This window comes from Hyla sarda, chromosome 2 (genome assembly GCF_029499605.1).
Source record: "Hyla sarda isolate aHylSar1 chromosome 2, aHylSar1.hap1, whole genome shotgun sequence".
Taxonomy (NCBI): Eukaryota; Metazoa; Chordata; class Amphibia; order Anura; family Hylidae; genus Hyla; species Hyla sarda.
In genome coordinates, this window is record NC_079190.1 from 230,955,766 (window position 1) to 230,980,747 (window position 24,982).

General features: G+C 41.1%; 1 protein-coding gene across 2 annotated transcripts in view; it reads right to left on the bottom strand.

The window, feature by feature from the left end:
- Positions 1–24,982, bottom strand: part of TPST1 (tyrosylprotein sulfotransferase 1) — a 100,452-nt gene that overhangs the window by 37,852 nt on the left and 37,618 nt on the right. For both annotated transcript variants that reach the window (XM_056556527.1, XM_056556528.1), the window contains exon 2: positions 24,006–24,953. In XM_056556527.1, the coding sequence (XP_056412502.1) occupies positions 24,006–24,844 (839 nt within the window). In that variant the 5' untranslated portion in view covers positions 24,845–24,953. The remainder of the gene's footprint in view (positions 1–24,005; positions 24,954–24,982) is intronic.

Below are 24,982 nucleotides of genomic sequence, written 5' to 3' on the forward strand. Positions count from 1 at the left end.
ACTGCAACTTATGAAGCCGAGCGTTATACTAAACTGAAATCACATTGAATATGATACACACAACCTTCATACAAGGTTCATACAAGTCACAGCTTATAGGCTTTATTGCCTTCTTCATCAGCATAACCATACACTCCAGGGAGGTAGTAAAACACTCATGTCTGCTGCAGAACATTGGCTTTACATGGTTCTAACAGGAGGAAGTACCGTATTTTTGGTCATATAAGACGCTCCGGCATATAAGACGCACCTAATTGTATAGGATAAAAATCTAGAAAATAAAGATTCTGAACCAAATACAATGTAAAGTATAGGACAGTGATCTTCAACCTGTGGACCTTCAGATGTTGCAAAACTACAACTCCCAGCATGCCCGGACAGCAAATGGCTGTCCAGGCATGCGGGGAGTTGTAGTTTTGCAACATCTGGAGGTCCGCAGGTTGAAGACCACTGGTATAGGAGGTAGTACTCACGTGCCCCGCCACTCCGGACCCATCACCGCTGCCCTGGATGTCGCCCTCCATCGCTGTCGCCGTGTCCCCGGGGTGCCCCCGTCGCTCGGGAATGTCTCTGCTGCCCGTATCCTCGCTCTCCGTCACCGCCATGATGTCACTACGCACGCCACTCCTATTGGATGACGGGACGGCGTGCGCGACGACGTGATGACGACGAAGGAGAGTGCCGGCCATGCAGGGGATCCCGGCACAGAGCAGACACCAAGGAGGCAGGTAAGGTCCCTTCCGGTGTCCTGTAAGCTGTTCGGGATGCCGCGATTTCACCGCGGCGGTCCAGAACAGCCGGGTTAGTGTTATATTCGCTTCATACGCGGCGGTCAGCTTTGATCGCCGTGTCTGAAGGGTTAATACAAGGCATCACCGCGATCGGTGATGTCATGTATTAGCCGTGGGTCCCGGCCGTTGATGGCCGGAGGGACCGCCGCGATAGGTGTGTATTCGCCTTATAAGACGCACCAACTTCCCCCCCCCCCCCCCCAGTTTTGGGGAAGAAAGAGCATCTTATATGGCGAAAAATACGGTAGATCTTGCTAAATCATTTCCATTCTCATCTGAATTAAAAGGAATTATGAACACCTAACTGTATATTCAAGTATAAAGTGTGTTACAATGCATAAAATATACAAGATGACACGTCACATACATTGGCACTTTATACCACAAGTAGACAGTTTTTAGTTAATAATAAAACATTCACCAAAAATGCTGCATGATGATGATACAGGCAGGGGCGGACTGACAACACTCAGGGCCCCCGGACCAAAATAAATAAGGGCCCCTTGTAATGCTCTGCTGTTGGTCACACTTCTGCCCCTATTCTACCCAAATCCCTTCACTAGCCCAGCACACAAAATAAACTAAACTGTATATATAAGAAACACTTTAAGGTAGGTAAAATAATTTTCCATGACCAATAATACCAGTATACACTAAGTAAATATTTGCCACCACACAATAACTGGATAATACCGCCATACTGTACTGAATAAAACCACTATACACAGACCAGTATACTATTCAAGATCTGTATACTATACAAGTGATAATACACAGGACCATATGGCGGAAGATATCAGCTGTGTACAGGATCTGTATATAATATAATTGATTACAGTAACATTTTGGGACTCACAATTACGTCTTTTCTGATCAGCGGCGTCCCCTTTTCTTTTCTTCTCAGTCCGGATAAGACCGCCATGTATATATACCGCTCCACTGCGCTGGCCGCCGGCTCCTGTATACACCACTCATAATTCATAACTGGAGCCCTGGTGAATAGCTTTTCACCAATCAGAACTCCCATCGGGCGAGGATTATGAAATGTGATACAGTATACAGGAGCATGCGGGCAGTGCAGTTTAGTCGCATGTGCCGCCGGCTTTTACAGTTAATAAATGCTGATCGCAGCGGGTCTCTGGAGAATGACCTGGTGTGATCTGCACCTGAGCCCTTGGACTACAACTCCCATCATGGGCAGAGTCTGTCCATGATGGGAGTAGTAGTCGTAACTGTCCCAAAATAGTTAATATAATTCTCAAATGCTTTAGAACACTTTGGTACGTGTCCTCTGAGGTGGTGTATATTTGCATTTTTTTTTTTGCGTAAAAAATAAAAAACCATGCAGTTAATAAATTGGATTCTACAGTAGAAAGTGCTCTATGGTAAACTTAACCGTAGACATGGCTATGAAGAATTCATAAAATCAGATTTTGCGCAAAAAAAAAAAAAATAAAAAAAAGCTCTATATACAATGATAAATTCCCCCCGATGTGTATACCATACAGTTAGCCTCGCAGCCCTTGACAAAGCTGATTCGTCAGCAAAACGTCGGGGAGGCCTACGGTCTAAAGTTTTAGTTGGTGTGGTTATAGGGGATCAATACAAACAGAGGTGTGAGGGACAGCGGTGTTACAGAGGACACTGGAATCACCAGTGGTCCACAGTACGCAATTGAATAAGACACTGCAGTCCTGCCTAACACCCCTCTTAGTGTGTGAGCCAACTTACACCTTAGTACTATATTATCCCCACACCACTGCAAATTTTAACAAGTTTGGGGTCATATATTTTAATAAAGTTTAATAAAGTTAAAATTTTATAGGGAGGGTTCTAGTAAGGGTTTGTCCCCGCAAGGGGGTGTCCCCTTAAAAGGTTGTTTACTAAATTCAGACAGGACAAAATAATATCAAATGTATCATTTATGTAGACATTGTATGAAACATTTGGAGCAAGCTGTGTAGTCCAATGTTTGCCACAATTGTGCCAAGCCTGTGAAGCATTTATTTGGTAATTTTCAGTGGGAATGAAGCATGGCTATGTTTAAAAGTTACTGTAGCTATAGTAGCTATATCAATGCACTGCTACAAAAAACACCAATTTGTGTAGTGTACTGTATAGCTGACATTTTCATACAGCAGTTACGTCGCAGAACAACATTGCATCCAACTGAGAAGCAGTTTTATACTCTGTGATGGCGTATAAGGACACCCTTCAAACAAAAAAGCATTGTCAAAAGTGGACAACCTGTAAAGTCCAACTATGTCATTCTTTAACCCAACATGTGCATATGACCAGTGCCTATATCTCCTGACTCCATTCCTGCATGATCTCCTGTGTTTGACCTGGATCAGCGACCCAATTTAGTGCCACAACTCTTCTGCCTGTTCCTGATTATGCTATCTTGCCACCCGCTTACAAATAACACCTGTACTCCAACTTGCCTTGCCTGATCCCTGGGTGCTTGGCAGCAGTGTCTTATGGTCCATGTTACCAGCAGCTACCCACACCAGGACCACCTTTGGAAAGTGACCTGGCAGCAGAAGTCCAGCTTCTGCATCCTGGATCAGGTTAAAGGGGGAAAATCCTAGCAGGTACCGATGTAGTAGTACAATAGGTCCACACCTAATGCCACATTACACAACCCATGTAGGAGTTGGTGCTATCTTGAAATCTCCAATGAACCATTAACCATTTTGTATAATGGTCAGATTTTTAAGTATTCTGAATTCCCATGAAGCAGGATTCACAACTTTTTAATATACAATAAATTCCTTTTCTTCAACTAATGTGGTCTTCTATATTTTCTTTAATCATATCCAGGTAATTCAAAGAGACCTCAATGTTACTAGAATTTTAATTATATGAATTTTCTTCACTTACATTGAGAATAGACATTGAAGAATAAAAGACAGACAATGAGAACTGTGGTAAGAAAGAAATAGGAATTACCAGCAAATACTTAACGTGAAGTGACAGCTCTAATGCACTTCAGATAGCGGAATTACTTTCAGATGATATAACAACCGCTTCCAAGTAAAAAGTGATGGCTGTAAGGTTAATGAGATCTCTGAAGGCCAGAGACACGCAATGTGGATGAGTAAACAAACGCGCAACAGATAAAAGGAAACCAAAAGCCAGTATGCAGCCCTCAGAAATAGGACAGTGCCCAATTGTTAACTAATAGCACCTCTTTAAGCCATTAAGCCATATGGTAATGGGTATGTGTGAGGAATGAATTAATAATGCTTGCCATATTAAAGTTAAGGCATCTATGCATAACACACAATGCCAGCCAGGACTCCTATGATCTTCTATGATCCATGATATTCATGTTATCATGGTAGACAATTCTGACAGAAACAAAAAATATATATTTATCAGTTGTATAAGCTGTCTACACCCATAAAGACCAAAGATGGCAATCCTGCAAATACAAAAGAGAATACACAGTATAGAGGACCAGGGATCATGTAGCCAGCAGAAATAGGACACCAGGTTCCTACATTCATCTTTAAGTGAACATCAAAAGGCACATAATTATTTAGATCTCCTGCTGTATGCTCATTTGTCCTACTGATTCTTTAACTCTAGCATTCCATCCATTGCACAGGTGATAGTCACACTGGACTGCAGTACTTGGACATCTTACTGCAGACTTTGTCCGTGTGGACATTTCTGTAGTGGACTTTCACTGCAGACCACTTTCAAAGTTAAATCCGCTGTAGATCTTTAGTCAACCCCACATTTAACACTTGTGGATTCTGCTGCAGATTCACCATGAAATGCCCCTAAAGTTTCACATAACAAGAGAGTTACAGTTAAAACTAGGCATTCTTATGATACCATAGCAGTACCAGATGGATCCGGTAACCGACAAGGTACCTTGTATAGAACAGTACAGGTGTAATCACACACAGATTGTCTGAAAGCATACCTTTAATATGCAACACTTGACTGATCTGTGTGTCATTTTTTTCCATTTATGTTACACTTTGCACCATTTCTCACCTTTCTTTGTATCTTTTCTTTTTTTTGTATTCATATTGATATTACGGAAAAAAATTGACATAAAAAAAAACTTTCATCTCTTCTAAACCATAAACCTAGGGATGTGGAAAATACATTACAGTGAAACTACACGGAAAAGTCCTGGAGACAGTCCTGCTGCAGTTGTAGCATTAACTCCCAGGAATGTTAAGTGATTCCAATTTGTAGATTCACACAGACGTGTAAAATGTCACCGACAAGACCTTGCCAAGTGACTCATTACCAGTTACTTTCATGGGTTAGGACTCTGCCAACTAGGTGGCAAAGGCTGATAACATGCCAAGTCACAGCGTGCAGTCTATGCATGATCTGTTAGAAACAACATCTGCTTTTGTGGAATAATAAAGTGCTCATGTATGGATGCCCTTATTTTCCATTACTACCCTCACTCTATACACCCATCCCCCATGACCCTACCTGACTCACATCCTCCTTAGGGCCTCCAGCATACCATCCACACAATGTGGGGCTCATTTCACTCAGCCACTAAATTCAATATTCACTTCAGCTCAGTGCTTGCAGTAAACACTAACATAATAACTAAAATATGCATTATGCAACAAGGCTTGGAGCACTCACCGCCTAGCTGGAAAAAAAAAAAAACTTTAAAAAACTACATGGTTAAAATGACCATCAATTTCAATTGTTTCCAAGCCCAAGAAGTGGCACAAGTAGTCCAGGGAAAGGTAGAAGAAGCCCACAGGGTAAAGGTTTACATCCCCTATTGCTGTCTAGGTTTTATTATTTACGTGGATAATATTTTACATTTCAATACAACCCGTATTAACAAAGTTTTAGGACTACTATATCTATGACCTGCTACTTATAAAATAGTAATATAGTCTGCAGGGCTGTATTTAAAGGGGTACTCCGGCGCTTGGACATCTTATCCCCTATCCAATGCAAGCGTATGGGAGGGGGCGTGACACGCCCCCTCCCATAGGCTTGCATTGAGGGGCGGAGCGTGACGTCACACGGGGGGGGGGGGGGGTTGGCGTGATGTCACACACCGCCTGCCCCGTGGTTGCCGGTAATCAGATCCGGAGCGAACATGCTCCGGGGACTGATTTTAACTGGGGTGCTGTGTACAAGATCACGGGGGTCCCCAGTGGTGGGACCCCCGCGATCAGGCATCTTATCCCCTATCCTTTGGATAGGGGATAAGATGTCTATGCACCGGAGTACCCCTTTAACACACAGTCTAGGGCCAATATGATACACAGCCACCTCCACTCCACTGCTATGGGGTCTATCTAGGTAACAATGGTGGCAACCATGGGCCATCACCTACCACTTCAAAGGTCCAGAAAAGGGATGAGCAAATAAAATCTGCTGAATCAGAATTCTTTACGAATTTCAGAAAAAGTTTGCTTTGCAACGAATTCGAATATCGCTGCGATCCGATCGCACAAATCGCTTCATTAAACTCCATTTAGTGTTCATACTCCAGGGCATCTAAGATGGCGGCTCCACATTTCAGGACATGGGGCAAGGAACGCTGGGAATGTGGGAACAAGGGTAGGTGGAATGACCCTGAATCACATGCAGCATGCAGCCTATCAGCAGCCAGCCACCCCTGTGATGTCACAGACCTATATAAATCGGCAGCTATCTTGCGGCCAGTCACTTCAGCGTTCTATTGCAGAGAGAGGGATAGAGAGCAGTGTGTGTTGCACAGAAAAGCATTTTTACAGCAGCGATTCACCTCAAGCCCAAATCCAGCCAAGAAGCACTGATAGGGAAGGGAGAGAGATTGAGAGAGAAAGTGCAATTTTGGGTGTAGTACACAGTGACTGTGTGCTGCAGCACTGGTGTGTACAACAACTGAAAAGATAATAGTAGCAAGCCAGTTAGGGAGAGCAGAGCACTAAAAGCTATAATCACCTGCTATTAGTGCCTAAGACAGGTTGCGTAGTGGAGCATATTGTCCTCTATTAAGTGTAACCTGTGTGTACATAGGTGGTGTACCATTTTGTTCCTGTTAAAGTCTTAAGGGCCTAGTTACTGTGAAAGGCCAGCCAAAAGTACACATCAGCTGGTGTTGTAGACAGATACTGTTTTATGCGTAGTGGAGTGTATTGTCCTCCCCTCATATACACACTAAGTATGTCAGGCAGAGAAGTGCCAGGACGTGCACAAAGGAGTGGCAGAGGCCTAAATTCATCAGGCGCAGGCATAGGTCGCAGTAGACTAGGGGCGAGTGGCAGCAGGAGTCCCAGCGAGAGGCCTGAGCTTCCGGTATCACCTAGCGGTCGTGTCGCGACCAGCAACCCATTTGCCATCATCGATTGGTTAACATGGTCATCCACTTCATCAAAAGTGACATCTGACACCCCCAGTCAACAGTTGGTGGGTTCATCAGAAACAACCCTCAGTTGGCATGGCCCTGGAGCAGTCCCTGTCCTCCCATTGCCTCAGTCCTATGCTGTTCCCTCCCCCACAGAAGTATCGTATGCTGTGGGTTCAGCTCCACTATTAGAGGAAAGTCAGCAGCTACTGCCCAGCCAAGAAGTGGAGGAGACATCCGCCGCTTCCTCCACTAGGCGGGCAAGTAGTGATGAGGAGAGTGACGTGGGAGGTGGTGTTGCGAGTGTTCAGGCTCCTGAAGCAGACACTGTTGAACCTGAGGAGGACATCAGTGAGGTGCAGACAACTCGATGATGATGAAGCCGATCGCACTTGGGAGCCGGGTGCAGAAGGGGCTTCATCATCATCATCAGGAGAGGAGGTTTGCAGGTTGCCCGTGAGGCAGCAGCTGAGCCAGCAAGGTGGTAGCATGGTTGGCAGTCAGCATGGTGGCAGAAGTGGAAAGTCTGGAGCCAAAACGTGCCGGGGTAGACCACCTGTTTCGCAGCAGCCTACCTTCCCGGGAGGAAGTGGAACAGGGGTACCTGGAGTAGGGGCAGTAGCAGTCAATTAGTGCGGACGTTGGTGGGAAAATCAGCTACTCGGCGGTGTGGCAGTTTTTCATCAAGCATCCGGGAGAGGTTAACCTGGCAGCATGCAAGATGTGTCGGCAGAAGGTGAAGCGTGGGCAGGGTCCCAATGTTGGCACCATGGCCCTACATAAACATATGCAGCGTCACCATAAAGCGCCCTGGGAGAACCGTGGTTTCGATGTGGTGGTCCAGCCTGCTGCATCACCCAGTGGCACGCCGCTCCAGCCAGCCAAGCCAAGGCTCCACCACCTCAGCCGAAGGGAGCTGTCATACCCATCTTCTGTCGCTTCAGATGCTCCTTCTCCCCCTATTTCCAGTCAGTCATTCTGCCAGCAATCCATCGGCGAAGCAATGTCCAAGAGACAACAGTATGCGCCCACTCATCCAACGGCGCAAAAGCTGAATGTGCTCCTGTCCAAGTTGCTGGTGGCTTGTGCCGAACCGAGGTGGAGAGTCCCAAGCCTTCATTTCTTTGCGAAAAAGGCAATACCAGCCCTGCACAATTTTGTGGAACAGAAGGTGGGACAGTCCTTGAGCCTGTTGGTGTGAACCAAAGTGCACGGCAGCGCCGACGTGTGGAGCTGTAACTACCGTCAGGGACAATACATGTCCTTTACAGGCCACTGGGTGAATGTGGTTCCTGCACAGCGACAACAGCAACTTGTACAGGTCACACAGCTTCCTCCTCCACGCTCTCAGGCCATTGGTCCTGTGACAGTGTGCGACTCTGCCTCCTCAGCCTCCACTGCACGGTCAAGTCTCAGTGCCCCTCCAGCATACCATGTGTGCAGGGCACGGTGGTGTCATGCTGTTCTTTGCACATAGAGGGATCACTGCTATTTTAAACAGCTTTTTCACCTTTTTTTTCTCCACTCTGCCTCTAGGGGGAGGGGTAGATTGGACACAGGTGTATAAATTGTAGTTTTGGACTCATTCTGAGCTTGCTCTGACTGAGAGTTGCTTTGAAAGAGAGGAATTGTAAGAGTTGTAAATCTGAGAGTTTCAAAGCAGGAGTTTAAGATCGCTGTGAATGTTACTTTGCTTACACTGTCGAGACTTTGAAGGTCTACTGAGAATTTAATTGTAATATTTACGGTCTGTTTTTGCTGTAAATCTGTTAAATCCCCATAACTAGATGGCCTCCATGTTGGAAAATGCAGTTCAGTGTACATCCTGTTCAATGTATGCAATCCTTGAACAACAGTTTGAGGGTGCATATTGTTGTGCGAGATGTGTGCTAGTTGTTCGTTTGGAAGTCCAGATCCTGGATCTAGAAGAGCGACTGGCAACATTGAGAAGCATTGACAACTTGGAGAGGTAATTGCAGATACCGATAATGTCAAAAATCGTGAATATCGGCCGATAATATTGACCAAACCGATAATCGGTCGATCCCTAGTTAGAATAGTTAATAGGGATAGGCTTCATAGGAAGAAAAAATATACACCATTGAATTGCATGATGACTAATGCCAGAAGTCTGACCAATAAAACTGACGAACTGGAGTGGTTGATGTCTGAAGAGAATTATTACATAGTGAGTATAACAGAGACTTGGTTGGATGATAGCTGTGACATGGCGGTCAACATACAGGGTTATAGTCTATTCAGGAAGGATCGGACAAAACAGAAAGGGGGAGGAGTTTGTCTGTATGTGAAATCGAGACTGAAGCCCGCACGACGGGAGGATATATGGGAGGGAAACAATAATGTAAAGTCATTATGCGTAAAAATATATGGAGATAAAAATTAAAAAATCCTGATAGGGGTTTGCTATAAGCCACCAAACATAATGGAAGAGGCAGAAGATCAATTACTGAGGCAAATTCTTCACCACTGTATTCACTGAGGAAAATGAAATGCCAGGTGAAATACAACAAGATAAGGAAAACTCCCCAGTACAGGTCACCTGTCTAACCCAGGAAGAAGTATAGTGCCACCTACAAAACAAAAAAAAAAAATAGAGAAATCACCAGGTCCAGATGACATTCACCCCGTGTTCTAAAGGAATTAAGTAATGTGATAGACAGCCCTATTTTTAACATTCAGGGACTCTATAGTAACAGAGATGGTCCCCAAGGACTGGCGCATGGCAAATGTGGTACCAATATTTAAAAAAAGAGATCAAAAGGTGACCCCGGGAATTATAGACCTGTTAGTTTAACCTCCGTTGTATATAAATTCTTTGAGGGTTTTCTAAGGGATGCAATTCTGGAGTATCTTAATAAAAATACATTTATGACCCCATATCAGCATGGCTTTATGAGGGATCGGTCCTGTCAAACTAAGCTTTTATGAGGAGGTGAGCTCCAGACTGGACCAGGGGCAATCGCTGGATGTCGTATATCTGGATTTTTCTAAAGCATTTGATACGGTGCCACATAAAAGGTTGGTGCATAAAATGAGAAGGATAGGGCTGGCGGAGAATTTGTGGAAGTGGGTAAGTAACTGGCTCAGTGATAGGAAACAGAGGGTGGTTATTAATGGTACTTATTCTGATTGGGTGACTGTTACTGGTGGGGTACCACAGGGGTCCATCTTGGGTCCTGTTCTATTTAATATATTAATTAATGACCTTGTAGAGGGGTTGAATAGTAAAGTCGCAATCTTTGCAGATGATACTAAACTCTGTAAAGCGGTAAACACTATAGAGGACAGTGCACTGTTACAAATGGATCTGGATAGGTTGGAGGTTTGGGCTGGGAAGTGGCAGATGAGGTTCAACACTGATAAATGTAAGGTAATGCACATGGGGAAGAAAAATCCGGGCTAGGATTATGTATTAAATGGGAGCACACTTGGGACAACTGACATGGAAAAGGATTTAGGAGTCTTAGTTAATAGTAAATTTAGCTGTAGTGACCAGTGTCGGGCAGCTGCTGCCAAGGCAAATAAAATCATAGGGTGCATCATAGATGCCCACGACAAGGAAATAATTCTACCGCTGTACAAATCACTACTCAGGCCACACATGGAATACTGTGTACAGTACCGGGCACCAGTGTACAAGATAGATATAGTGGAGCTGGAGAGGGTTCAAAGACGGGCAACCAGAGTAATACAGGTAATGGTAGGACTACAGTACCCAGAAAGATTAGCAGAATTGGGGTTATTTAGTTTAGAAAAAAGGAAGGCTTAGGGGAGACCTAATAACTATGTATAAATACATCAGGGGACAGTACAGAGATCTCTCCCATGATCTTTTTATACCCAGGACTATATCTATAACAAAGGGGACATCCTCTACGTTTAGAGGAAAGAAGGTTTCTACACCAGCACAGACAGCGGTTCTTTACTGTAAGAGCAGTGAGACTGTGGAATTCTCTGCCTGAGGAGGTGGTCACGGTGAACTCAGTAAAAGAGTTCAAAAGGAGTCTGGATGCATTTTTGAAGAATAATAACATCGCTGGTTATGGATACTAGATTTATAGGGACAGAACGTTTATCCAGGGATTTATTCTGACTGCCATATTTGGAGTCGGGAAGGAATTATGAGGGTTTTTTGCCTTCCTCTGGATCAACTCAGTAGGGACTCATTAGGGTTATAGGTTGAACTTGATGGACTCTGGTCTTTTTTCAACCTTATGAACTATGTTATACTATGTAACATGGTTTTCCTTGACGAACTGAGTCACACAGGGAAGGAACTGCTAAAAGTCATTCATCAAGATATCGAATCACGGCTTACTCCACGAAAACTGGAAATGGGAACCATGGTGACTGACAACGAGAAGAACATCTAGTCTGTGCTGCAACAAGAAAGCCTGAGCCATGCGCCCTGCATGGCACATGTGTTCAATCTAATTGTCAAACGGTTCCTGAAGTGTTCTCTCCATCTGCAATACATCCTAACAATGGGAAGGAAACTTTGCATGCACTTCAGCAACTTGTACACTGCAAAGCACACCCTCCTTGAGCTGCAGTGTCAGAACGGTATCCCCCAACATAGTCTGATTTACGATGTTTCCACACGTTGGAATTCCACCCTCTATATGTTGGACCGACTGTAAGAACAGAGAAATGCCATCACCGATTTCTTGATCATCCAAGCGGATAGGAGGACTCCCCTGTGTAACTTCAATGTCAACCAGTGGCAGCTCATACGTGACTGGAAAAGGAGGGGGAGGGGAAAAGTGGAGCACAGTTTAAGTTTCCTGAAATGGGCGGTTTTTATAGTCATCTGACAGGAGAGGAGAAGCAGGAGCAGCCAGAGGAGCTAGAGGGTGATGAGGAAGAGGAGACAGAGTACCCAAAAACACAGTGGCAGTATGCAGTAGAGATGGAGGCAGGCAGTCCCTTCGAATCACTTGCACAAATCGCACAATGTATGCTCACTTGCTTGCGTAGTGACTGCTGAGTTGTCACCATTCGGCAGCGGGATGACACCTTATTGGACCCTCACTACCGGCACAAAATGGGGGCCTTTTTTACACCCACTGCGAGGGAGGACAAACTAACCTACTAGAGAGACATATTATGTAGTCAGTTGGCGGATGCCTATCTGCACCATTGTCCATCCCCTCGCAGGTCTGACTCACGGGGGCCCTCTGCGCTCACCTTCCACTGCCATGGCTGCTGGGGAGGGGTGGGGTGGCAGGAGCAGTACCAGCTCCATCAGCAGCAGTCTGAGTCTACAGACTCTCGCTGATGAGTAGCTCTCTTCACCCGCATAGTGAAGCAACTCATCAGCAGTAGGTAGACCTGGAGCAGGACCTGAACCAGCAGGTGGTGGCATACCTTGACATGACCCTGCCAACACACCTTGAAGATCCGCTGGACTTCTGGGCAGCCAAATTTTATTTGTGGCTGCAACTAGCAGAGTTTGCCCTAGAAAATCTGTCCTGCCCGGCCAGCAGTGTGCCGTCAGAGTGGGTGTTTAGTGCGGCGGGGGCCATAGTAACCCCAAGGAGAACTCATCTGGCCATGAAAAATGTGGAGACACTGACCTTTGTGAAGATGAATCAGGCATGGATCAGCCAGGATTTCCACCCACCAATCCTTGATGCATCAGAGTAGATTGACCATGGTGCCACACCAACACTTCCCAAATAAGGATAATGCAAAACATATTTAAGGTGCTGCTCCCCAGTTACAGAAATTCCTCCGCATCAGACCACAAGAAAGTATTGAGGATAAGCATTAGCTAAAACTTAACTTTTCTTAGGATTAAATATTTTTTTTATATCTATGAAAAGGAAAGGAGTGCAAAAAACACTATGTGCCACCAACACCACCAAGTATTGATGTGATACAAAGACCTCTAAAAGGTGGAAGGGAACAACGTATTGTCCATTGTAACCGGAGGGGGTAAAAACTTCCCATGTAAAGGCCCTGCTCTCGCACTATTAATTCCCTTCTTGGTAAGTGTTACTCGCCTTAAAAAGGGTAGCCCCACACAGGAACCTCTCCCTATTTCCACCTACAAACACTGCCATTTCCCAGGTAACACTTGCCAAGAAGGAAATTAATAGGGCGAGAGTAGGGCCTTACAGGGGATGTTTTTACCCCCACCGGTTACAATGGACCATATGTGTTTCCTTCCACCTTTTGGAGGTCTTTGCTTCACATCAATCCTTGGTGGTGTAGGCGGCACATGGTGTTTTTTTTCACACCTTTCCTTTTGTTTGATTTCCAAAAAATGTTGGGTACATATATTTTATCCTAAGAATTTTATTAAAAGTTAAGTTTTAGGTAATGTATATCCTCAATACTTACTTGTTCACACTAACACTTTTACAAAAGACTTAAAAATAAGGTGCAGCTCACAACAGAAGGACCGAGGCAGTTAAAGCTAAAGTCGGACCCCACCGGCAACAATAATGTAAAATAATGAAAACCTATAGCTTATGCCTCTAGGACCTCACCAATGGTGCATAATGGTGTGGGCAAAGATAGATATAACAGCGTTTATTCATAAATTGTTTTTAATTCAGATTATAAAATATAAAATGTAATATATAAATAAGTAAAACAGTAACAAAATATCACATTATACTGGCATTTATCTAGTGAAAATCTCACTGGGCCCTAGTGAGATATCCAAAATGTAAAAAATATATGAATAGATTAATATTCAAATGAGTCCATAAATCTGCAGATAAAAAATAAAATAAAAATAATTCCGTGAAAGGTATTTGGATTTGTGGCAAAATGATTATAACATAAAGTCAATAAAAAAATTCATAAAAAAGTTGATGAATGGATGATACAGAGTATCTCTCACCACTGCTTCTGGCTTGATATGTTGTAATAGATGAGCCGCAGCCTTGTGTTCCTCGTGTGCCCCAATGAGTAGAGGGGGGCACAGGTTGATATGTCTCCCTTAACAGCCCCGTTGGCAGGGGGGCGCAAATAGATGTTGCGTACCGTGAGCTCCGATAGCGGGGGAGCATGCAGCAGTTTCAGCGCTGGGGACCTCGTTCGCTGACCGGCTTAGCACAGACGGCACTAGTCTGGCACTTCGGCAGGAGTGTCAGTTTGCTCGGGTGCGACTACGGGTCTGGTGATGGTGGTACGCCGGGAGCAATGGAAGGTCTGGGATTGGCGTCCCACGTGGAAGCAGGAGATGAGGCTATGCGATGCAGTAGATGGTAAGGTTACAGCCAGGCAGGGCGGAGTAGGATAGATTTAACTCCTCTGTTGCCAAGATATTTGCAGATGGACACTGATGATAACTGTGTGAATAGTGCCAGATTTCTAAACGCGTTTCGGGGTACTGGGAAACAAAGACCTCCGACCCCTTCCTCAGTAGAAATGTGTATATGATACAATTTGATAATAACGCTTTTTTTGTAGTGAATTCACACCTGATAGTGGTTAATGACGTTCAAAAACAATACACGGTCATGGAATTGTAATGGATTGACTCTTAGGGCTAGTAAAAGATGGAATGGAGCAGCTCTTTGACAATTACTCATGAGAAACCAGATAATGAAATAGGACGTTATTCACACCCTATTAGCTCTGATAGTAAAATCGGTCATGTTGCTTATAGTTAGACGATGTGAAATAACTAATAAGTGAATTAACTATAACTAATACACATAACAATCAAAAAAGTGTTAGATTAAATCGACCCATGTACAGAGAAATAAAATGAAAATGAAATAAATAAAAATAAAAAAATTAGATGAAAAATCTGTGCTATAAAATTAAGATATTGAAAATAATATATAGAAAATAAGTATGGAAAAAAAAATTGTAGATATAGAAAAAAATATGATATATAAAATAAGAATAGACATAAAAATAAAAATAAATAATAAATAATAATAATGAATATAAAAATAAAAATGAAAATGAAAATAAAAATAAAATAGAATAAAAATAAAAAATGAAAATAAATAAAAATAAAATGAAAATAAAAAAGAAATGAAAAAATAGAATAAAATAAATAAAAAATAATGATAGAAATAAAAATAAAAATAAATATGGATAAAAAATAAATAAAAAATAAAATATAAGATAAGAATAAAAATAAAATAAAAATAAAATAAAAAAGAGAAGCAAATAACATGAAAGAAGAAAAAGAGATTAATATTGAACACGGAATATCTGAAACCTGGAAGATGATTATTGAGAGGTTCCCATCAAACCACGGACCGCCGACAAAGTTAAAACATGGCGGCGGGTGGTGGTCGGAGGGGAACCACATCATAGAAAACCAAATAATTCAAAGCTGGAGTTCAAACCTTTGGGTTCCATTGATCCAAATTCATAGATCATTTTGCTCTCGGCCCTAGACATTTGGACCATATAGCTACCACCCCTCCAATCTGGTTTAATTGTTCGGAGTCCTACAAATCTTAATTTTGATGGATCTCTGTTATGGGTAATTGAAAAATGAGTTGATAATGGATGTTTTAAATCCCCTTTTTTAATATTGTTAATGTGTTCTGCTATTCTTAGTTTCAGTGTTCTTTTTGTTCTCCCCACATACTGTTTTTTACAGTCACATTCCAAAATATATATGACTCCTTTTGTATTGCAAGTAATGCACTCATCTATTTTCCATATAAAATTGTTAGTTCGGGATTTTACTTCTACAGTTTTTTTTAAATCTACAGTGGTATTGCAATTATTGCATATTCCACAACGAAAAAAAACTTTAGTGGATAGCCAAGTTTTATTATCTTTGTTATTCGTGGGTGGTTTGATGGAGGGGGCAACGGTTATCCCCAGATTCGGCGCCTTAGTGTATATGATAGGGGGGTGGTGTGGTAGTGATTCTCCTATGATTTTATCTTGTCTTATTATTTCCCAATGTATGTTAATCACTTTTTCAACTTTTTTATGTAAACTATTAAATGGCAGAATAATCCTGAATTCAGGTATTTCTTTTTGTTTACTTTTATCCAAAGTAAAAAAAGAAGTTCTATCTAGTACTCTTACTTTGTCCAAAGATTGTTTTAAAATCTCATCTGGATAACCCTTGTCTATAAATTGTTTAGTAAGGGTCTCAGCTTCTACCAAAAAAGTGTCATTGTTAGTGCAATTGCGTTTTAAACGACGATATTGGCCAGTTGGCACATTCAATAGCCAGCGTGGTAAATGACAACTATTATAGGTGATAAAGCTATTCTTAGTTGTGGGTTTGGTGAATGTGTTACAGACTAATCTGTCTTTGGACACCTTAATCTGTAAATCCAAAAAATCAATGTGACTAGTGCTCATGGTAGAAGTAAAATTAAGATAGTGCTCATTGACATTTAACTGGTGAATAAAGTGTTCTAATTCTGATAAAGACCCACCCCAAATCAAAAAAATATCATCTATATAACGTCGCCAGAGCACCAGATTCGCGCCAAGTATGGGGGTGATGGTATCTACCTCCCAAGATGCCATAAATAAATTGGCATAACTTGGCGTGAATCTGGTTCTGTAAATGAAAATCACCTTCAAAGAAAAAATAATTGTGAGTGAGGATAAAATGGATAGCCTGTGTTATAAAGTCTACCTGATCTGTTTTGATGTCACCTTCCTCCAGGGATTTTTTAATTGCTTTAAGACCCAAATCGTGACATATTATGGTATAAAGAGAAGACACATCAAGTGTGGCCATGATGTAGTGATCCTCCCATTGTAGGGACTCCACCATGGCCACCACCTGAGTGGTGTCCCTTAAATAAGATCTTCTTTTCTGTACAAATGGTTGTAGAAATTTATCAACGTATTGGGATAGGTTAGATGTTAAAGAACCTATTCCTAATACAATGGGTCTTCCTGGGGGTGTTTTGACATCTTTATGAGTTTTAGGTAGACAATAGAACACAGGCGGAGTGCTTAAAATAAATTTGTGTTCATTCGTGGTGATAATACCCTTCTCCTGTGCACTGTGACAAAAATCATGCAATTGTTTGGTGAAATTTTCAGTGGGATCTTTGGACAATTTTTGGTATGTGTCATGATCATGGAGTTGACTCCAACATTCCTTATTGTAATCTACAGTATTTAACAAAACCACCCCCCCCCCCCCCCCCTTATCAGCTGGACGTAAATTTATTTTAAGTACTCCGGGCAGATTGCCTGTGTTCTATTGTCTACCTAAAACTCATAAAGATGTCAAAACACCCCCAGGAAGACCCATTGTATCAGGAATAGGTTCTTTAACATCTAACCTATCCCAATACGTTGATAAATTTCTACAACCATTTGTACAGAAAACAAGATCTTATTTAAGGGACACCACTCAGGTGGTGGCCATGGTGGAGTCCCTACAATGGAAGGATCACTACATCATGGCCACACTTGATGTGTCTTCTCTTTATACCATAATACGTCACGATTTGGGTCTTAAAGCAATTAAAAAATCCCTGGAGGAAGGTGACATCAAAACAGATCAGGTAGACTTTATAACACAGGCTATCCATTTTATCCTCACTCACAATTATTTTTTCTTTGAAGGTGATTTTCATTTACAGCAAACTGGCACTGCCATGGGCACCAGATTCGCGCCAAGTTATGCCAATTTATTTATGGCATCTTGGGAGGTAGATACCATCACCCCCATACTTGGCGCGAATCTGGTGCTCTGGCGACGTTATATAGATGATATTTTTTTGATTTGGGGTGGGTCTTTACCAGAATTAGAACACTTTATTCACCAGTTAAATGTCAATGAGCACTATCTTAATTTTACTTCTACCATCAGCACTAGTCACATAGATTTTTTGGATTTACAGATTAAGGTGTCCAAAGACAGATAAGTCTGTAACACATTCACCAAACCCACAGCTAAGAATAGCTTTATCACCTATAATAGTTGTCATTTACCACGCTGGCTATTGAATGTGCCAACTGGCCAATATCATCGTTTAAAAAGCAATTGCACTAACAATGACACTTTTTTGGTAGAAGCTGAGACCCTTACTAAACAATTTATAGACAAGGGTTATCCAGATGAGATTTTAAAACAATCTTTGGACAAAGTAAGAGTACTAGATAGAACTTCTTTTTTTACTTTGGATAAAAGTAAACAAAAAGAAATACCTGAATTCAGGATTATTCTGCCATTTAATAGTTTACATAAAAAAGTTGAAAAAGTGATTAACATACATTGGGAAATAATAAGACAAGATAAAATCATAGGAGAATCACTACCACACCACCCCCCTATCATATACACTAAGGCGCCGAATCTGGGGATAACCGTTGCCCCCTCCATCAAACCACCCACGAATAACAAAGATAATAAAACTTGGCTATCCACTAAAGGTTTTTTTCGTTGTGGAATATGCAATAATTGCAATACCACTGTAGATTTAAAAAAAAACTGTAGAAGTAAAATCCCGAACTAACAATTTCATATGGAAAATAGATGAGTGCATTACTTGCAATACAAAAGGAGTCATATATATTTTGGAATGTGACTGTAAAAAACAGTATGTGGGGAGAACAAAAAGAACACTGAAACTAAGAATAGCAGAACACATTAACAATATTAAAAAAGGGGATTTAAAACATCCATTATCAACTCATTTTTCAATTACCCATAACAGAGATCCATCAAAATTAAGATTTGTAGGACTCCGAACAATTAAACCAGATTGGAGGGGTGGTAGCTATATGGTCCAAATGTCTAGGGCCGAGAGCAAAATGATCTATGAATTTGGATCAATGGAACCCAAAGGTTTGAACTCCAGCTTTGAATTATTTGGTTTTCTATGATGTGGTTCCCCTCCGACCACCACCCGCCGCCATGTTTTAACTTTGTCGGCGGTCCGTGGTTTGATGGGAACCTCTCAATAATCTTCCAGGTTTCAGATATTCCGTGTTCAATATTAATCTCTTTTTCTTCTTTCATGTTATTTGCTTCTCTTTTTTATTTTATTTTTATTCTTATTTTATATTTTATTTTTTATTTATTTTTTATCTATATTTATTTTTATTTCTATAATTATTATTTTTTATTTATTTTTAGTTTTATTTATTTTATTCTATTTTTTCATTTTTTTTATTTTCATTTTTTTTATTTTTATTTATTTTCATTTTTTATTTTTATTATATTTTATTTTTATTTTCATTTTTATATTCATTATTATTATTATTTATTATTTATATTTATTTTTATTTTTATGTCTATTCTTATTTTATATATCATATCATAATATTTTTTTCTATATCTATAATTTTTTTTTCCATACTTATTTTCTATATATTATTTTCAATATCTTAATTTTATAGCACAGATTTTTCATCTCATTTTTTTATTTTTATTTTTATTTATTTCATTTTCATTTTATTTCTCTGTACATGGGTCAATTTAATATAACACTTTTTTGATTGTTATGTGTATTAGTTATAGTTAATTCACTTATTAGTTATTTCACATTGTCTAACTATAAACAACATGACCGATTTTACTATCAGAGCTAATAGCGTGTGAGTAACGTCCTATTTCATTATCTGGTTTCTCATGAGTAACTGTCAAAGAGCTGCTCCATTCCATCTTTTACTAGCCCTAAGAGTCAATCCATTACAATTCCATGACCGTGTATTGTTTCTGAAGGTCATTAACCACTATCAGGTGTGAATTCACTACAAAAACAGCGTTATTATCAAATTGAACCATAATACACATTTCTACTGAGGAAGGGGTCGGAGATCTTTGTTTCCCAGTACCCCGAAACGCGTTTAGAAATCTGGCACTATTCACACAGTTATCATCAGTGTCCATCTGCAAATATCTTGGCAACAGGAGTTAAATCTATCCTACTCCGCCCTGCCTGGCTGTAACCTTACCATCTACTGCATCGCATAGCCTCATCTCCTGCTTCCACGTGGGATGCCAATCCCGGACCTTCCATTGCTCCTGGCGTACCACCGTCACCAGACCAGTTGTCGCATCCGAGCCGACTGACACTCCTGCCGGAGTGCCAGACTAGTGCCGTCTGTGCTAAGCCGGTCAGCGAACGAGGTCCCCATCGCTGAAACTGCTGCATGCTCCCCCGCTATCGGAGCTCACAGTACGCAACATCTACTTGCGCCCCCCTGCCAACGGGGCTGCTAAGGGAGACATATCAACCTGTGCCCCCCCTCTACTCATTGGGGCACACGAGGAACACAAGGCTGCGACTCATCTATTACAACATATCAAGCCAGAAGAAATGGTGAGAGATACTCTGTATCATCCATTCATCAACTTTTTTATTAATTTTTTTATTGACTTTATGTTATAATCATTTTGCCACAAATCCAAATACCTTTCACAGAATGATTTTTATTTTATTTTTTATCTGCAGATATATGGACTCATTTGAATATTAATCTATTCATATTTTTTTGACATTTTGGATATCTCACTAGGGCCCAGTGAGATTTTCACTAGATAAATGCCAGTATAATGTGATATTTTGTTACTGTTTTACTTATTTATATATTACATTTTATATTTTATAATCTGAATTAAAAACTATTTTTGAATAAACGCTGTTATATCTATCTTTGCCCACACCATTATGCACCATTGGTGAGGTCCTAGAGGCATAAGCTATAGGTTTTCATTACTTTTACAAAAGAGACCGTTTTTTTCTGCCTACCTGCCTCAGCTACTATTCTGATCCTGCCACCCGCCTGTTGCCACATATCTGATGCCAAGATCTTTTTCACCGGGTACTGGTATTGCCACCCCCTGCCCCACTCTGTCACCGGGTCCCTTTCAGGGCTCCTGATGCTGCTGATCCAACCTCCAGGCTGTCTCATTCTGCCACCATATGTTCTCCTCATGCTGATGCCAGCTCCAGGCTGTCTCATACTGCCATCATATGTTGTCCTCAACTGATGCCAGCTAGATGCTGTCTCATACTGGCACCATAAGTTCTGCTCATGCTAGCTCCAGGCTGTCTCATTCTGCCACCATATGTTCTCATCATGCTGATGCCAGTTTTAGGTTGTCTCATACTGCCACCATAAGTTCTCCTCATGCTGATGCCAGCTCCAGGCTGTCTCATACTGCCAACATATGTTCTCATCATGCTGATGTATGCTCCAGGCTGTCTCATACTGCCACCATATGTTCTCCTCTTGCTGCCGCCAACTCCAGGCTGTGCCATTCAACCACTATATGGTCTCCTTATGCTTCTGCCACTTCCAGGCTGTGTCATTCAGCCACTATATGGTCTCCTCATGCTTCAGCCACCTCCAGGCTGTGTCATTCAGCCACTATATGGTCACCTCTTGCTGCCGCCACCTGCAGGCTGTGTCACTGTACCGCTATGTAATCTCCTCATGTTGCTGGCACATTAAATAAAACTTGTTATGTTTATCTATTTGAAATCTTCAATTAAAATGTTAAAACATATCTTTAATCTTTTCAATTGTGAAGCCCTAGGGTCTCTTTTAGGCTGTTTCCACCTCCAGGCTGGAACATTCAGCCACTATATGGTCTCCTCATGCTGCCGCCACCTCCACGTTGTATCATTCAGGCACTATATGGTCTCCTCATACTGATGCCACCTCCAGGCTCTGTCATTGTGCTGCTCTAATAGCAAAATCTCTAATCTGCATATCATACTGAATAACAGTATTATTTCACTAACCCAGCACACTCCCTATGCGTGTTACAGCAAGGCAAAGTGTTCTACACTACTATTGAGGCTCTCTGTAGGCCAGAAATAGCTGTTTTTAATAGCGATTTGCCACAAATAAATTCGAACCGAAACAAACTTTTTTTTTGAAAATGCGCTCATCTCTAGTCCAGAACATAAGGAGACCTCTGCTACAAGATGTAAAGCCACTTTTAGAGGGGAAATGCTCTGTAATATACTTCAACAAAGCCATGTATAGAACAAGCTGTGAGTTACATTAAAGTACTGTAGTGTATTGTTTGAGCAGTCAGAGAAGTTCACAACTAGGACAAAAAACTGCTAACAAAAGTAAAACAATGTTTTGGAGAGAAAAAAAAAATAAACTAATATTATTTATCATGTCTGTTGAAAAGACCGTTTATTTTGGTCACATCCCTTTCTAAAACAGGGAATAAAAAAAAAAAGTGATGAAAATGTATGTACCCCATAAGTGTAGCAATAAAAGGTACAGCTGATCTGCATAAAGACACAGCATTGACAGAATAAACAAAAAAGGTATGGTGCATGATATAGACCCTAACCGATCACAACACTAACATGTCAAAAGCTTTTTTTGAGTGACACAGACTCTTTAATCTATCACAGATTACGCTGGTACAGTGGTTGGTCTATACAGACAGCAGTACCTGGTATTCTAGCTCCTGCCATTTAAGTTAAGGTACTAAACAGCCCTTTTTAATTCTATTACGAAACCCTCACCTATTTCATGAAATAAACCCAAGTCTCTATATTACATATCTTGACATAAAATATCTTAGGGGGCTCTATATGCTGCATTCACATTCATATTTTCTTTGTGTACTTTGTCTACACTATTCCCTAAATATTGTAGATTATCTTATAAACAGCATAGAAACAATGAGTACCTTCAGTTTAATTGCGGCTTTATACTGGAATCGTAGTTGAAGAGCAAATTTCTAGTCTAGTGAAAAGCCTCTGATGCTTTACCTTTCACAAAGGAGGGGGAAGGGAGCCATGTTGTAAAGGTTACAGTTCTATACAGAATTGAGATGTAAGACTTCATGGCCTGCATTTTGAATAAGTGGTCTGAATGCCCATATGTGAGATGAATGCCGTCCTCTTTCCCACTACTCATCTGTGTTAATCTTCTGGCGTCTTACTATACAGATCTTATTTCACATCCAGAGCCCTTGTTGCAGGTCTCTTTTCTTGGATTTTTAAACAAATAGATCTGTAGCATGAAGTTTAGATTTCTCTTCCTTCATATTGTTTTCTAAGACAAGTATAGAACGAGGTTATTCAGAAAAAACAAATATTACTTAACGTGTTCTGTACTTTCAGTAGGAAACCAATCTTAGAGGTTGAATTTCTCAAAAGAGGCACGGAAGCCTAAAGTATGTTTTTGTCATAATGTGGTGCAATTTCCTATAGTTTAAGAATATACAATGTAGACAGGAATTACACTGTTTAATCCTTCAGTCTAGATTCTGTATCCTATTCTCTTCTCTGAAACTTTCCCATATGTATTAATTCACACGGGGCCTCAACTGGTTGTCCCACCTTTTATTCTGGTAGGTGCTTTCTATTATGAGATCCTAACCCAGACATAGTTTATCACTATATCCTAATTATGCCAGTTTTGCACCACTAACCTCAATGGACAAAAATAAAATGACACAACAACAACAACAACAAAATTTTTTTCTTTTAGTAACAACTAAAACTGCTTCTGTTGAGGAGTTTTCCAGTTAAATCACATAGCAGACAGGAAGGAAAGATGCTAAATAGGTGCCAATTGCTTACAACAGCTCATCGCAATTAAGAAATGGCACATAATGAATGTGAGGCTGGCTTCACGCAGAGCACCTAAAAACACCCCATAGGCTTCTCTAAAGGACTTGAGAATACAAAAAGAAAAGACATGCACAAAATGACACTAGTAAAAAAAAAACACTGGTGTTTTGGTCAGTATTTTAGCCAAACCAGGAGTCCAAATTACAGAAAAATTTTGATTCATATTAAGATGTGTGCATCGGAGCAATAAAACTAAACATTTCTGCCAAGATCTATAGTGCAATGGTGGAGAAGTTCTAAATGCCCAAGCCAAATATGCGTGAATGAGGTATACAAAGGACAAATGGACAGTAACCATGGCTGGGTTCAACAAAATCTATTACTTACTTGGACAGGGAAACACCTCCAGCTTTGCCGATCATCTCTTCATGGTGTAACACAGCATCATTCCAAGGTATGGTGAGGAATTTAAGTAATGTTTTCATCCAACGTTCTGGATGTAAAACCAACTGTTCATAATGCACCATCATACACCGGTCATAGCCAACTTCAATGCACTGATTATACATAGTCTCTATAGCCCGGTTCCATTTGGTTAAGCAGTCTCTATAGCTATTCAAATCAAAGCCAGCAATAGTAACTTTTCTAGATATCATTGAGTGAACTGAAGCACGTCCATCTCTCACCATCAAGACAAATTTGGCATTGGGAAATATTTTGGCTAGATAAGACAGTGATTTTAAAGCAAATGGATCTTTGTTACACAGGTATGGGGCAGGTTCTCCATGCTTAACTATTATTTCCAGTAAAAAAGCCTGCATGGCTGCATCCAAGACTTCATCCGTAACACCAGCCTCATCTAAGCGTATTTTCTCTTTACTGGATCGTGCCCACATCTGTTTGACAGCTAAGATTCGTGGAATAACTCTTGTCTCTTCTCCACATCGAATCTCCGGATGGGCATCAAGCATGGCACGCATTAGTGTAGTCCCACTGCGAGGTACTCCTCCAATAAATATTAATGGCATGTCCTTGTTATAAGCAAAACTAGAATTTGCTCTTTGCTCAGTCCTTAGTGTTGCTTTGGGGCTTTCCATTTTGACAGGCTGGCTGCGTTCTTCTATTCGATGGTGACACTCCATTGCGTGCTGACCTAAGTAGAACACAGTCACTGAGCTTATTACAAGGCAGGCCAGCAGCAAGTTTTGCTTTAGTTTTCCAATCATTTTGATGACTAATCCTCCCAGAATGAGACAGATGGAACGGTTGCGGTTTTATTTACAACAGCATGCCACATAAATTCTACTCCAAAAAGGTGAACGCCATCTGTTTTATCTGCAGAAGAGAGAGAAAGAAAGTAAACA